The following is a 13,657-nucleotide window of genomic DNA, read 5'->3' as shown; positions in this document are numbered from 1 at the left end:
ATGACAGTCATTACATGGGCTTGAAGGTAAATTTATCAGAGCCAAGGAAAAAATCAAACAAAAGAACAGAAATGGTAAAGAAGAATTAAAAAAATAGGAGGACTAGAAAGGCAAGTATTTTTCCCACGGCACTGATTGGTTGTATCATATTTTTCTCCTGTCATTGACAGAAGACATACAAGATGCTGCAAAATCTAATTATGATGGTTTCATGTAATATTTTTCCAGTTCATTCTGTGTGAAAATGAGATGATCATATGAAAGTATTCCTTAGAAAGGAATAGAAAGAATAAAAATTTGTTAATGAAACTGGGAGAAACCTAGCATGAAGTATAAACAAGAGGTTGAAAGAGCTTTTACAACCTAAAGGTCTGCAGGATCTGAGCTTAAATCAGACAGTTAGTCTCCATGTTGAGTTGTATGTGATTCAGTTATACTGAAAATTGGCTTCCTATGTTATCATATATGGGTTCTCAAATATTTATAAGAAAAGGAATGTCCCTATACCCTTGAACATTTGGTTAAAGATGAATTAGTGTAATATTTACTCAAGCACAACCTTAAACACTGCATCTAAGATGCCAACGATTGCAAGATACATCACAATTTCAGAGATATTAAATTGAAAAAGTGGATGTCTTAGAATCAATGATATATAAATATGTATAATCAATTACCCATAATAAATTTGCCATAGAGGAATTATAAAATAAAAGGGAAGTGATCTGAAAGAACGCTAGTTTCTTTGAAAATATATATCAGTTTGAATTGCATGAAATGGAGTTCTTAAGTTCACTATAGATAAGGATAGTTCTAACTTAAATGTTAAGAGTAAATAGAACAATACAATATGCACATGATTGAACTCTCAAGTAGCTATATTTCACTTGATACTTTTATTAAAATATATAGATCTCAAATCCTTTAAAAGTGAAAAGCTCAAACAGTGGTAAAAATTTAAAATTCTTAGTTTTTAATGAGTCTGTCTTTCTTCAGGTGCATAGAATCAAATGAGTTTTAAAATCATTGAGATGTTTGAAAATGAAGAACTTCATTATATCATTACATTTATTTTTCACAATTAGGATTTTTGAGCTTGAAGTTTTAGGGCAATCTCTTAGGAGAAGTGAGTGGAAAAAAGAGTAAAGAAAGGAAGGAAAAGCCACTGAGTCTCATTTACTATGCCAGGTACCAGGAGGAATATAATTCTATGGAGAAAAATTTTCAGAGTCTATCATAATCATATTTCAGTGTCTCATGGATGCCTGTTGTCATTACATATGAATATCTTCAATGAAGATTAAGTATATATTTTAAAAATACTTGGAATTTATTCTTTAGTGAAGTCTTACATCTGATGTATCCACTAATTTTGAGTTTTAAAAAATTTGTCTCCAGAGAAATCTATTCTGTTTAACTTTAGACTTTTTTAATCTTTATAAACCAAAGCTAAATTGAACATTTAGAACATAGTAAGATTTTTAGTGAATTTTTGAGTCTTGCAGAGAATACCTATGACTTCATAAATATTAATAAATTTCCAAAAAAGATATTAAAATGCTTGTAAATCCATGTACACTGCAGTGTAGAGATGTCCCCAGAGAAATAAAATGCATGGAGTTATATTGTAGTGTATATATGGCACATTTCTAAATCATTACAATACTTTAGGGCACAGAAATACTGTCGTACCAAAAAGTGTTCAAGTTCTTAACTTTGTTAACTATTTAAAATTTCTTTACTTGTGTTTAATATCAGTGAATCTCAAAAGGCTCCTGTGGTCATATTAGTTGAAAATAGGTTCTATTTACATAAATTATTTAATCTAAGAATACCCTGTTCTCCCTTACCTTTTAATTAATTCTAGCTAGTCAAACATTAATTCTCTTCTCACAAGCCATTATACAGGAAAATATCACTTATTCAAGTAAAATATAAGCTCTAAAATGTTTAAGAATTAGACCTTTAAGTAAAAAAAGAAAGAACAAGACATCACAAACATAACTACAATCATCATCTAGCATTGAACTGCCTATCAGGAAGTTTGTCCCTTGCTAAGATAACAGCCTTGGTCTGTTATCAATTAGTGCAAACTAGTCAGAGTGTAAAAATATAAATCCTTGATTTTTAAGGGTTTCGTTTTATTATGCTCTTTTGGATAATTCATACCACATGGAAATTAGTTTATGAACATTGTAATGTTCACTTTTTAAAATGTCAACATTTTAATGAATGGATATTTTTTACTTTTCCCTTTTGAGGGGCTGTCTACCATTTATTTTCCTTTAAAAAAGGATGCTGTATGTGACAGGCAAGCCGAAAAATATGATTTTTAAATTATCCTTGGTGATTAAAAGTATTTTACACAAGTGAGTCACCATACTGAATTATATTAATGTCCCCAATCTCTCATTTGGGGAAGGAAATACAGTTCAACTTAGCGTCATGATTGCTTCTCTGTAGGGGACGGCTAATGGAGCTGCTGTGTTTGTTGGCTCCAGAACAACTTATTATATGTTTTTAAATCCTCTTTATGGTAGAATATGGAGTGGGGGTTAGTTTTCATTGAAATGCAAATATCTAGTAATTTGATCAACTCAAGTGCTGGAAGACAACAAATCTGAGAAGATAATTATAAAAAGATGTTTTAAATAAATTCCTTTTTTTATCATAGGCAAAGCTCTGTACTGCACACAGGACTGTTGGGCTTCTAGTCAATAAAATCAGACTGAGTATGTCTATAGGGATATGGTAATTGTGAAGAAGTTTCCATTGGGGAAGATAAGTGTTCATGGCCTCTGTAGTATCAAGCTCTTGGGCTGAACACCACACAACTCCAGGGGGCACTGTTCACACAGGCTATGGTATGACTGGGTTTCCCTGAAGTTAGGCCATGCTGAAGTCTCTTGGAAGCTAATTAGCAGGAAAGACTGGAAGCCAATCATGGACATTTCAGTTTGAATTACTCTTTTCTGCTTTGCTTTGTAATTTTCTCATGCCCATATACTTAAGACTTGAGTAAAACACATTTAAAAATACTTGCCAATTGAACATTTTAAAGATTTAAGAGGTAGCATGATATTGTGCAATGAACACTGACCTGGTAAGAAGATAGAAGTTCTCTTCGAATGTTGCCGCTTAATCACTTGGGTGGTTTTTGAGAAATCATTTAAACTTTCTGAGCCTCGGTTCCCTGACTGACTAAAAGGGTGAATTAGCTTATTTCTAAGATATTGTCTATCTTCCTCCAATTGTATACTTTTAGAATTCTGGTGAGTGGAGTTGAGGTGATTCAGGGAAAGAACGTCCTTAGGCTTTATTGAAGGGCAAAAATAATATAGCTTTTAATGTAAGAAATGCTAATATCAGCTTGGAGTAAATATCTAAGAAAAATCATTAAAAACTGTGGCACTTTGTTTGAGGCAGAGTTTCTAAATATCTTGTGAATTTCAACCTGATGATTAGATAAATGAAGTGGTGAAGAATCTATCCAGTTTACCAGATAAGAAGATATAAAACTCTACATCTGCAAACAACGAAGCTGTTCAGATTTTGATGTTACTTTACAGTGTCCCTTATTAAATATTCAGCTTTTAAAGCCAGTATTCTAATAAAGTGACATTGTATTATCAGGTTTTTATGGCAGTAGTAACTTAGCACTTATTTAATCCAGTCATCTATGACATATATAAACTTATCCTGTAAGAAAGAAAACCAAAATATAAAGGCAAAGAGGAGAGAATGTTGGAATTAGTATCCATCTTGTAAAAAGAAGAAAACATAAACACACATGCATCAAACTACACAGTTTCAAAAGCAATATCCCTCAAGATTAACATTTTATCTGTTCACCTCTTGAATGAGTGAAACACTAGCCATATTCGTTTAGCTGTTCTTGTCTGTTCACTGCCAATTGTTTAAGTGTTTGGCAACATTAGTATAACTGCATTATTATTTTTTTCATCCAAATGTTCAGTGCAGGGTTTATTATACCCTTGTAGTGACACAATGCCGAAACTATCTCACAGCCTTGTCTCTCTCTGGGAAGCATAGGAATAGCAGGTACCTGTAAAGTGTAATCAGTGCTCTTCAGATGATCTACATTCTATGCTGATCTAAATAAGTTATATATTACAGTAAAGTGCTACAATGACACTAGTCTCAAACAGTAGTAAGACACATTTTTCTCTGAAAAATTCAGCAGCGATATGAGTCACATGGTGATGAGGATGCTTGTCAGTCTTCATTTGAGTGGACAACCAGCAATCAGCATGATCTGGAACAATTTGTCTCCTCCTGTGACTTCTAAAATTATAATTTTTAGGAGCAATACTAAAAGTTCAGTTTCCTATAAAGTACTTTTTATCTTTTAAAAGTTGCACCTGAACGTTTCATGAGCATTTAATTTGCTGATATCCATTTTTATTTCTTCAGGTTTCTCACGTCGGTAAGTTACTGCTCTTGTGCAAACACTTTGCAGAATCAACTTGTCCTTGATGGAGAAGAAATATTACCATCAATAAGGGCCTACATATTGGAAGTAGACAATGACATATTGATAGTAATTCTTTTTTAGAATTCACTGACCTTTTTTGAGGCTGACACTCTGTAATCTGCTGAGGACTTAATTTTATTACTATTCCATTGTAGTATCACCTGTCTAATGATAAGGACTTTAAGCAACCCAATCAAGAATGTAACTATGAAGATGATGAAAAATATTCTCAAGTAGCTTGGGCTAGAGAAACATTCTGCAATGAAGCAAACAAATAAATGGATTTAAAAACTGAAATGAGTAAATCAAAGAATTCTAACAAGTAAACAACATTCACTATCTCATTGAATAGGACCAGAGATATCTGCAAATCTACGTTTTCAAAACAGAGGACTGCCATTACTGTTGACTCTAAAAATAAACTCTCTAATTTTTATTACACATTTATTACTAAAATATTTTCAACAGAAAACTCTCCTTTGGAGAATAGCCACAATTAAGGTATTCAATAAAATGATTTCTTTGCAGCTCAATTCTTTAATTGTATTAACTGGAATGTGTCCAAATCCCTTAGCCAAGTATAATTTTATCAATGACAGAGAGAGGGACTGTTTGTGATGCATGCTGTTGATCTCTAAGTGGAAGATAGGATTTAAAAAATTATTTAACAGCTCTGTATATTAGCATATGTTTCTCTTGTTATGCTTGCTCTTCGTTTGTTGCACATCAGTAATGGAAAATAAAGTAAACATCTGCAGAAGCTAAAATCACTACTACTTTAATAGACAAATAAATATTTCCTTTGAAATGGCAGTATAAGTTTTCGTTATTGTTACACATAGCTTCTCCAGGGAACAAGAGTGTCCAATTCGGGACAGTATGCAAATCTCTTTCCTCAATTTTTATTAATTTATTTTTCACTTGTCTGTTAACCAAATCTATCCTATTTTGCTTTAAAAAATTCCACTGTGTATTTTTTCAAGAACAAATAATTACTAGCTAGAAAAGGAAATACTGCGTTAAGAGAGGAGGCATTCTAGATCTCTGTTTTAGCACCAGACCTTTGGCAAATTCTAGCTGGAAAGTCTACAGGCTCTGTGGCTGCCAGAGGTATTACCCTAATCCAAGAGGAACATGGTTGCACAATATGTAAATATTCCACAGAACCCACCAGCTTCCCCAGACTCACAAAATTACCTTCTGGCCTAAAGGTGCATGTTTTCTGCCCATTCTCCAGACTTTGGGGGCTTCACCTAAATGTCTGAAGGTCTCCCTGAGAGGGCCTTTCAGGAGGAGATCTGCCAAGGCTTAGAAGAGCGATCACATAATCATGGGTGATTTATGTCTGAATTCCCAGGGATGACCAAGCATGCTCTTGAATAAGCCAAGAACTCAGTAACAAGGGCAAGGGCTCCTCTCCAAATGGGAAGACTTAGAGCCCAGTTTTCTTTTGGTCAGTCATAAGGTTCCTTGAAAGAAAGACTAAAGGGAGGCTGGAATACTGCTAATTGGAATAGAAGCACCAAACGCTAGTGCAGGTCTCCCTTTGTTACAGGTCTCACACACAGAGAGAATCCAAGATGCTCTAGTCAAAGGTGGTGCCCTTGGGGTCTTCCACGGCAACCTTCAAGTTCATCACATGCACACCTTTCATTCTGACAGACTGTCATTTCCCTTGGCTGACTTAGAACTACTCAATCAGCTAAGGCAGATCCTCAAAGGGGGAGCATGGCTTGGTCCCACTTACTGGCTTCTTGCCCAGTAGGAGCTTAGCCAGGAAGACCAAAAGAACACCCTTTAAGTGTGATTGAGTGGATAGATAATAGAGGTGGCTAACAAATGCCCTTTCCCTCTCCTTGCGCAATAGTTGGGAAGGGCAGGGGAGCCCCCTAGCTACTGATACATTTTAGAAATATTTCTAATGGGTTAGGGTAGAGGACATTTTCAGGGCTCAAATCTGTGTGCATTACTTTTAAATGTCATTTTGGATAGCCAAACATTTAGCCCTGGCCATGAATCTTTTCTGAGTTTAGGTCAAGCAAGCGGCGAGCTTTAAGGGGAATACTTTTTGTAACCATGCTTAGGTCAGAGTAGGTTTGTTTACTTAACATAATAAATGACATGCTGACAGTAAGGGCTCTATTTATTAGAAAAGGCACTTGGCTTTCTGGAGTGATTTCTGCAGCCCCAGCTGGCAGCACATGGGCTCTTTTCAGAGCCAAATTCATTATGGGCTAAGAACAGTGTGGATGAGAGGGAAGAAGGAAACAAAACTCTGGAGAAAGTTATTCTGTGCGATCTCTCTAAGAGCTAGAATTATTCTTACAAGTTGGAGGAGAGACTGAAAATAATAGCAGCAGTAGGCATGTCTTCAGTGAAGACATAATTTCAAGCTTCACTTCTAATTCACGTGTCGTTTAACAGCTTTATCTGAGCAAAGAGGGGTGCTGGCTTTTGGGTTCTAACGAACTTTTGTGTAAAAATGATCTTTGGGTACAGCTCTCACATGTTTCTCTCATGTTTATGTCATATTTTAATTTACATGCTTCTTTCATGTTCACTGGCTCATTTAATTTCACACAATTCTTTGAGGTTGGTATTATCTCCATTTTACAGATGAGGAAACAGGCTTAGAGAAATTTTGTAAGAGAGCTGATATTTCTTAGCTACTGGTGTGAAAGGGCATGCCTTAAGCCAAGGTCTTCAGACTAAAAGTGCCATACCTTTATTACAATTCACCCCTAAATTATGTTTATATCAGAATGAAAAGTACCAGGAAAGAATGGCCCTTTTGAAGTTATGTATTTTGCAAAAGCAGATCATTGCTACTCAGAATTTTTTGTCTTTACCTGAAGCTTGAAAGTCAACAATGGTTTGACATGAGGATGGTTATAACTGGAAGAAAGTTTGGGTTATAAAGGATAATTATGGCTCCACAGATCTTGTCTCTAAGGGTGAAAGGGACTCTAAACAGGAAATTCTTACTCTTGGCTCACTGAGGCCTCTCTAGAAAATCTGTGGTGTACTTCTACAGAGGTACACAGCATGGAAATTTAGCTGTGTAGCTAAGATGGGAGATCTAACAAGTCAGCCAAAGCATGGCGAATATACTCAGCTGGTTTTATAGAGTACCATCTCTGGGAGATTGAAAACACTGAAGCAGTTAGTCCTTTCTTTAGGATGGTTGATTCTGGGCGCTTTGGGGGAACAAGAGTCTCCACAGATACTCTTCAGTGCTTTGATTATTAAGTTTTGGTTTACCTGATGTTTGGTCTACATAATGCTGTTCCATGAGAGCACATGAGGTTTTACACCGATCAAGTATAGCTTGAGACAGATTGTGAGGGTGAAGGCATTGCACACAATTCCTGTAAGGGGAAACAAAAGTGAAGACATTTAATCTTTAAAAAGGCTGGAGACAGGCCTGGTGGCACAGCGGTTAAGTGTGCACGTTCCGCTTCAGCGGCCAGGGGTTCACTGGTTCCGATCCTGGGTGCAGACATGGCATCTCTTGGCAAAGCCGTGGTAGGTGTCCCACATAAAAAGTAGAGAAAGATGGGCACGGATGTTAGCTCAGGGCCAGTCTTCCTCAGAAAAAAAAGGAGGATTGGCAGCAGTTAGCTCAGGGCTAATCTTCCTCAAAAATAAATAAATAAATAAATAAATAGGCTGTAGCCTGCAGTATTTTCTGCAAGAAATAAAATACCGAAATAGAGTACTACTTTAAGACAGCAGCTTTGTAAAACGGGGAAAGAAAGCTATGACATTTATTTGTAATCTTGGCTGAATTTAGTGCCATGACAAAGTTACATTCGAACCATTTAAAATATTTTAATAATGTATAAAATCAAAATAATGATTTTTCTGTATTGAGAAGAAAATGCCTAGAAAATGAATAAAATACTCTCACTACAAAAAAAAAAATATGCATAGATGGTTTAAAAGATGAATATTATGATACTACCAGAAAACTTTGGCAATGACTACACAGGTCAAATTTAGTTGGGTTCATTAGAAGTAACTCCATCGTTATGTTTAAGTGCTGTGTTTCCCAGTGAGTTACATAAATTACTATGCATAATTTAAACAATTTTACTTGAGCTACCAATCTGAGAAAATGATGTCTTAAAAAATTTGAATAAAACAAATTGGAAGGCACAGTGATGTTTAGAGTAGTGGTCTTTGAGCAGGACTCAAATTGTTATTAGAAAATTAATTATTGGCACAAAACAATAATGCCACCTTCATTTAACTCATCACTTTTCATTTAGCTATCATTTATTTCTAGAGTGCTTTATAGCCACTATAATTCTTTATCTTTAAAATAATAAAAATAAAACAATAATAACAATTAATGTTTATTCTATGATGACTGTGCCCCAAGAACAAAAGTTTAGGTTTTTTTTTTTATATGAATCATCTAATTTGATTCTTTCACAGAACTATAGCAAGGTATTATTATTATTATCCTCGCTTTTGATATTAGGAAACTGAGGCACAGAGAACTTCAACCACTTGCCCTAAACTAAACAGCTAATTAACAGTAAGCTGGGAAGCAGGCAGCCCCTAAATCATCACGTCATACACCTTAAACTTACACAAGGTTATATGTCAATTATATCTCAATAAAGCTGGGGAAAAAACCCCACAATGAACCCTTATGCACACTGAATATTATTCTTTAAAAAAACTCAAATCCTATTTCAAAAAAGCTAAGGCTTTAGCTTTTTATCTAGTGAAAGCCTAGACAAATTCTGATGCTTCCACAGCTTTCTAGTGGCCAAAGATTAGAATCTAAGTCTTCTAATTCCCACATTCCCCATTCAGTTCTTTTTTAGTGTGATGATAGCAATTTATCTGGCGGAGAAGATCCAACAACTTCTAAGAATAAGGAAGGCAGAATAAAAAAGGAAGGACATAGCTATAACAAAGGACCGCCTTATGTATTTTTGGAGTCAGAGAACACATACCGGTTTTCATTGCAGGCTGTGTGACATGTGGGGCAGTGTTCACAGAAGCGGCCGATGCTCTTGGGATCGGTGCACTCACACTTGCCACATACACATGTGCCTCTTCCACTACATACTTGGCCCTTTGGGTTGACACAGTGCTGGGCTGATGCTGACGGGCACTGGCACCGATCCCCTTCCCAGCCACTGAAGCACTGGCATCTGCCCGCTTCACACTCTCCGTGCCCTGCAACAAAGACACTCCAGGACCTAAATTATTGGGGCCACCAACTTTGTGAAGCGTTCCCAAACATGAATTCCCCTCCTATCTCCATGGAAACACACTGACAGTCAAAGTGAGTAGAAACAGCATCATTTTCTACTTGTCTGACATACACAATGCCAGGCCTTAGGAGTGTCTCCTATCAAAGTTGTTCTATTGTAGATCATCTCCCAATGCTAATCTATTGTGCTGACAGTTGGGAAGTCTGCCCTGCTGCAGTTGCCGCCCTACTACTTGAAGGTCACTGTACATTCAGTTTTAAATTAAAAGTACACAATTATAAAGAAGCTATAAGGCTGAAGTAATGTTAATTGTCTGACTTGAAATCTGAAAAGCAGGGGTCTTTGATTAACAGCTTCCATAATTTATTCTTAGTCTCTTGTTACTGCTAAGGGCCTGGCATAACTTTGAAGGTCTGTGAGGCAGACCCTTCTAGTGCTTCAGTTCTGTTAGTTCCATGTTTAAAGATAAGATCCCCGGGAAAGTTGAACTAGTCCTTTCACGTCTTCAGCACATTATTTAACAGTAGTGGGGCATGTCCTAAATTATGGTGTGAGCTGTGTGTTGGGATTGGGGGCATTTATGCAGACAAATAAGTTGAGGAAAAACACTGTTTATGTGTAATTAAATGGATTTTAGATTGCAGGAAGTCTCCAAAATTTAATATGCTTATGAGGGGGTACATTTTACAGGGTTATATAGTGTTTCTCAAGCTCATTTGGCCACAGACCTCCCCTTCCCTCCCCACCCCACCCTTCCTTCCTTTCCTCAATTCCTGACTTCTTCCCTCCCTCCCTTTATTGTGGAGTACCTTACAGGGTAACTGTTCCATAGAGTCTACTGTTGGATTAGCTTAGTTTGCTAAGTGAAAAACTAATGAGGTCCAGGCCAAACAAATGCCTGCCAGACGTCATTCCCGGTATGTAGGCTGCACGCCTAATCCTAGCCAGCTGATCTGTGAACATGTGTTTTTATTCTCAAAGGAGACTAGTGAAGAAAATGCTTGTCAGCCTACAGTTTGCACTTATAACTTACACATAAATAATTCAAAGCAGATTCTTAACTGCCTGTGGGTCAGTAGTACCACAGTGACATAGAAGGGTCAGTACATTGATTTTTGATTTTTTACTATAAGCAAAGACTGGGATTCTTAATGTATTTCAGACTTCTTTGAGAGGTTGACAGCTGTGGGAAATGATCTCAGAATTATTTTTCTTCCCTATCCCAAACAGGATTAGGTCTAAAAAATTAGCAGATAATTGCTGGTTTGTTCTAAAGTCATCTATAATTTGTTCTATCCATGATACCTGGTACACCTGAATAAATGTTTAGAATATAAAATATTCTGTTTATATAATAAAATAAAAAAGGCAATTTTCCATCACATATTTATATGATATAGGGCAAATTTTTAGTTTATACAAGAATAGAAAATTTATTTTGTATAGGTTTGTTACTTTCTATATGCTTATGACAATGAGATATTTCAGTTCATCAGTAATTTAATATTTGCTTACCAAAGTGTAAACACTAAAAACGTGTTTTAACAATAAGTAGATTTAGCACACTGTCATATAAAAGTTAATTCATTTAAAAACAATTATTTTGTGTTTTCAAATGTTGCATAGATTTTCTGGAATCTAACCTCTAGGTGGCAATAAACTAAATTAGCTAAAAAATACTTATGATATTTTATTTTAAATTATTTCATTTTTAAGTTTGGTCTGCATGTAGCCTCTGGAATTAATCTTTTCAATTACTTATGAAACCAGTATTTTCTTGAAGAATGCTGTCTTTGACAATTCCGTTGCTGGCATTGTTCTAAAAATAAACTGGAGATGTTTAAATTGCTACAGATTTACAATACCCTCTATAATAATGCATTAAGAATTTTCCAAAGAATGAAAAGTATATTTTTATAGCTCACTATCTGAGCAAACTGGAGGGAGTGACCACTGATGAGAATGGATCAGATCATTCTAGAAGAACACCCCGATTATAGAAAACTTGTCAGACATCATCAGTAATTTCCTTTTCTGGTATATATCTTTACAAGGTCAAGGCATACGAGAGAATAACAATTAACTTTTGGTTTTTATTTTTAAGTATTTCCTGTACAAAATAATTTAAAATATAAATATCAGAATCATGTGCTATAAGTCTGTTGCCATGCTCTAATTTCACAGACTTTGAAATTTTAAATATTAAATCTAGATTCAGGGTTGGTAATTATAAAGATGTGATTTAAAGATACTTTAACATATATGGTAGTTTAATAATGACTAGTAAAAACTTCATGTATATATTTATACTCACCCGCACACAGATTTCCCTGGTGGTATGGACAAGAAAAGTCATCCTTTTCACAGTATTTTCCATACACTTTTCCAAGCTTAATTTTGTGACATAAACATTTCCCACAAATACAGACTCCTCGACCGCTGCAAACAGGTTGATCCTTGTGTGACTTGCAACTCTCAGAAGGAAATTGATCTTCATCAAAGTGACATTTATTCTCATCACACTGGAAACACTTGGCATCTAGAAAAGTTTCATCTACACACTTCCTTTTAGATCCTCTGGTGTCATCACACTGACAGCTGCAGTTTCTGTGTATATGAATTTTAGTGGTTTCATTGAAACCAATAGGTTTGATTATTGCATAGCTTTTTCCTTCTGTGACATCACATTTTTTCATTGTAACTGTTACATTGAAAAGAACCTTAATTTGAGAGAGAAAGAAAATATATTCATATGTCTTGATTATTTTTATTACCAGTATTATATCTGTTAATTATATTTTGAATCAATAATATACTCTTATAGAAATTAATATTTATAAATTACATATGCACTCTCTTTCATACATAGACATAGCATCCTTTTAAAGTTTCATTTGTTTCCTAATTAATGAGCTAGAGAGTTAAAAGGATGCAATGACTGCTGCTTGCCTACATTGTACCATTAAGTGGACATGGGTTTAAGCCTATTTGAAATGTCTACTCCACTTCTGATGATTAATTTATGTCTTCAATTGATTTCTTCACAAACTTAAGAGAGAATAGACCATTTTCTGGACTCAGCCCTTAAAATATGGGGTTACTGAATATTTTGCATTAGTGATAGACCAAATAAACTAAAGGTTTAAAACCCTGAGATGAGATGTTCAAACGAGCAATTTTTATTTTGTTCTTATTTTCTAGGGGCCCAAGTAAAATTTCAGAATTAAATTTTAGTTTATACATGGTGTTGGAAGAAAACATGAGGCTTTCTCTCATGTTACTCAATGGAAAAAGATTTAGGACTCTGACTCTTGGATCTCAAGATCTCAATACAAGGTCACATGTTTGTCTCCGTGAAGATGTTAGCCCAGAGCTAAGGATCTGGGCTGGCAGGAATTGGTTTCCCTCATGAAACAACAGAATTCCTTTCTCCTGCCAAATTTTTCCTTTTTCTCTATTTTTTTCTTTTTGCACAACACAATTGGTTTGTGTCTTTATATTTGTTAACACACCTTACGATCTTCAGGTACTTTGGAAATAAAAAGGTTATATGCTTTTTCCATGTTAGACTGAGATCCATTACAATTTGAAAATAATTTGTGCCAGGGTTTTTGGTTGGAATGGGGATATCTAAATCTCTATCGATCTATAGAGAGATTCATATAGATATATATATATATAGATGGAGATATATATATATGGAATATATATATTCTATTCTATTCATGTATTCCATTCATATACTATTAATAGACATATTCTTAGAATGTGTCTATTCATAACATATCCATCCATATATATCTGTTCATATATATATATATGAATCTCTGTCTATATAGATATATATCTCCATCCCAACCAAAAAGCTTTGCAAAATACATATACATACACACACATACACAAACACACATACACACAATGATATGAA

The 13,657-nt window shown here is 35.0% G+C and overlaps 1 protein-coding gene across 1 annotated transcript in view; it reads right to left on the bottom strand.

Annotated features, from left to right (window-relative positions):
- Positions 1-3,291: 3,291 nt before the first annotated feature.
- Positions 3,292-13,657, bottom strand: part of ITGB8 (integrin subunit beta 8) — a 75,941-nt gene continuing 65,575 nt past the window's right edge. The window contains exons 10-14 of the mRNA XM_046669610.1: positions 12,044-12,449; positions 9,466-9,691; positions 7,757-7,863; positions 4,588-4,751; positions 3,292-4,492 (exon numbers count right to left, since the gene is read on the bottom strand). Coding sequence (XP_046525566.1) covers positions 4,370-4,492; positions 4,588-4,751; positions 7,757-7,863; positions 9,466-9,691; positions 12,044-12,449 — 1,026 coding nt within the window. The 3' untranslated portion in view covers positions 3,292-4,369. The remainder of the gene's footprint in view (positions 4,493-4,587; positions 4,752-7,756; positions 7,864-9,465; positions 9,692-12,043; positions 12,450-13,657) is intronic.

Source organism: Equus quagga, chromosome 8, assembly GCF_021613505.1.
Source record: "Equus quagga isolate Etosha38 chromosome 8, UCLA_HA_Equagga_1.0, whole genome shotgun sequence".
NCBI classification, from domain to species: Eukaryota; Metazoa; Chordata; class Mammalia; order Perissodactyla; family Equidae; genus Equus; species Equus quagga.
Note: the sequence above shows the minus strand (reverse complement) of the source record. Positions and strands in the feature narration are given on the sequence as shown.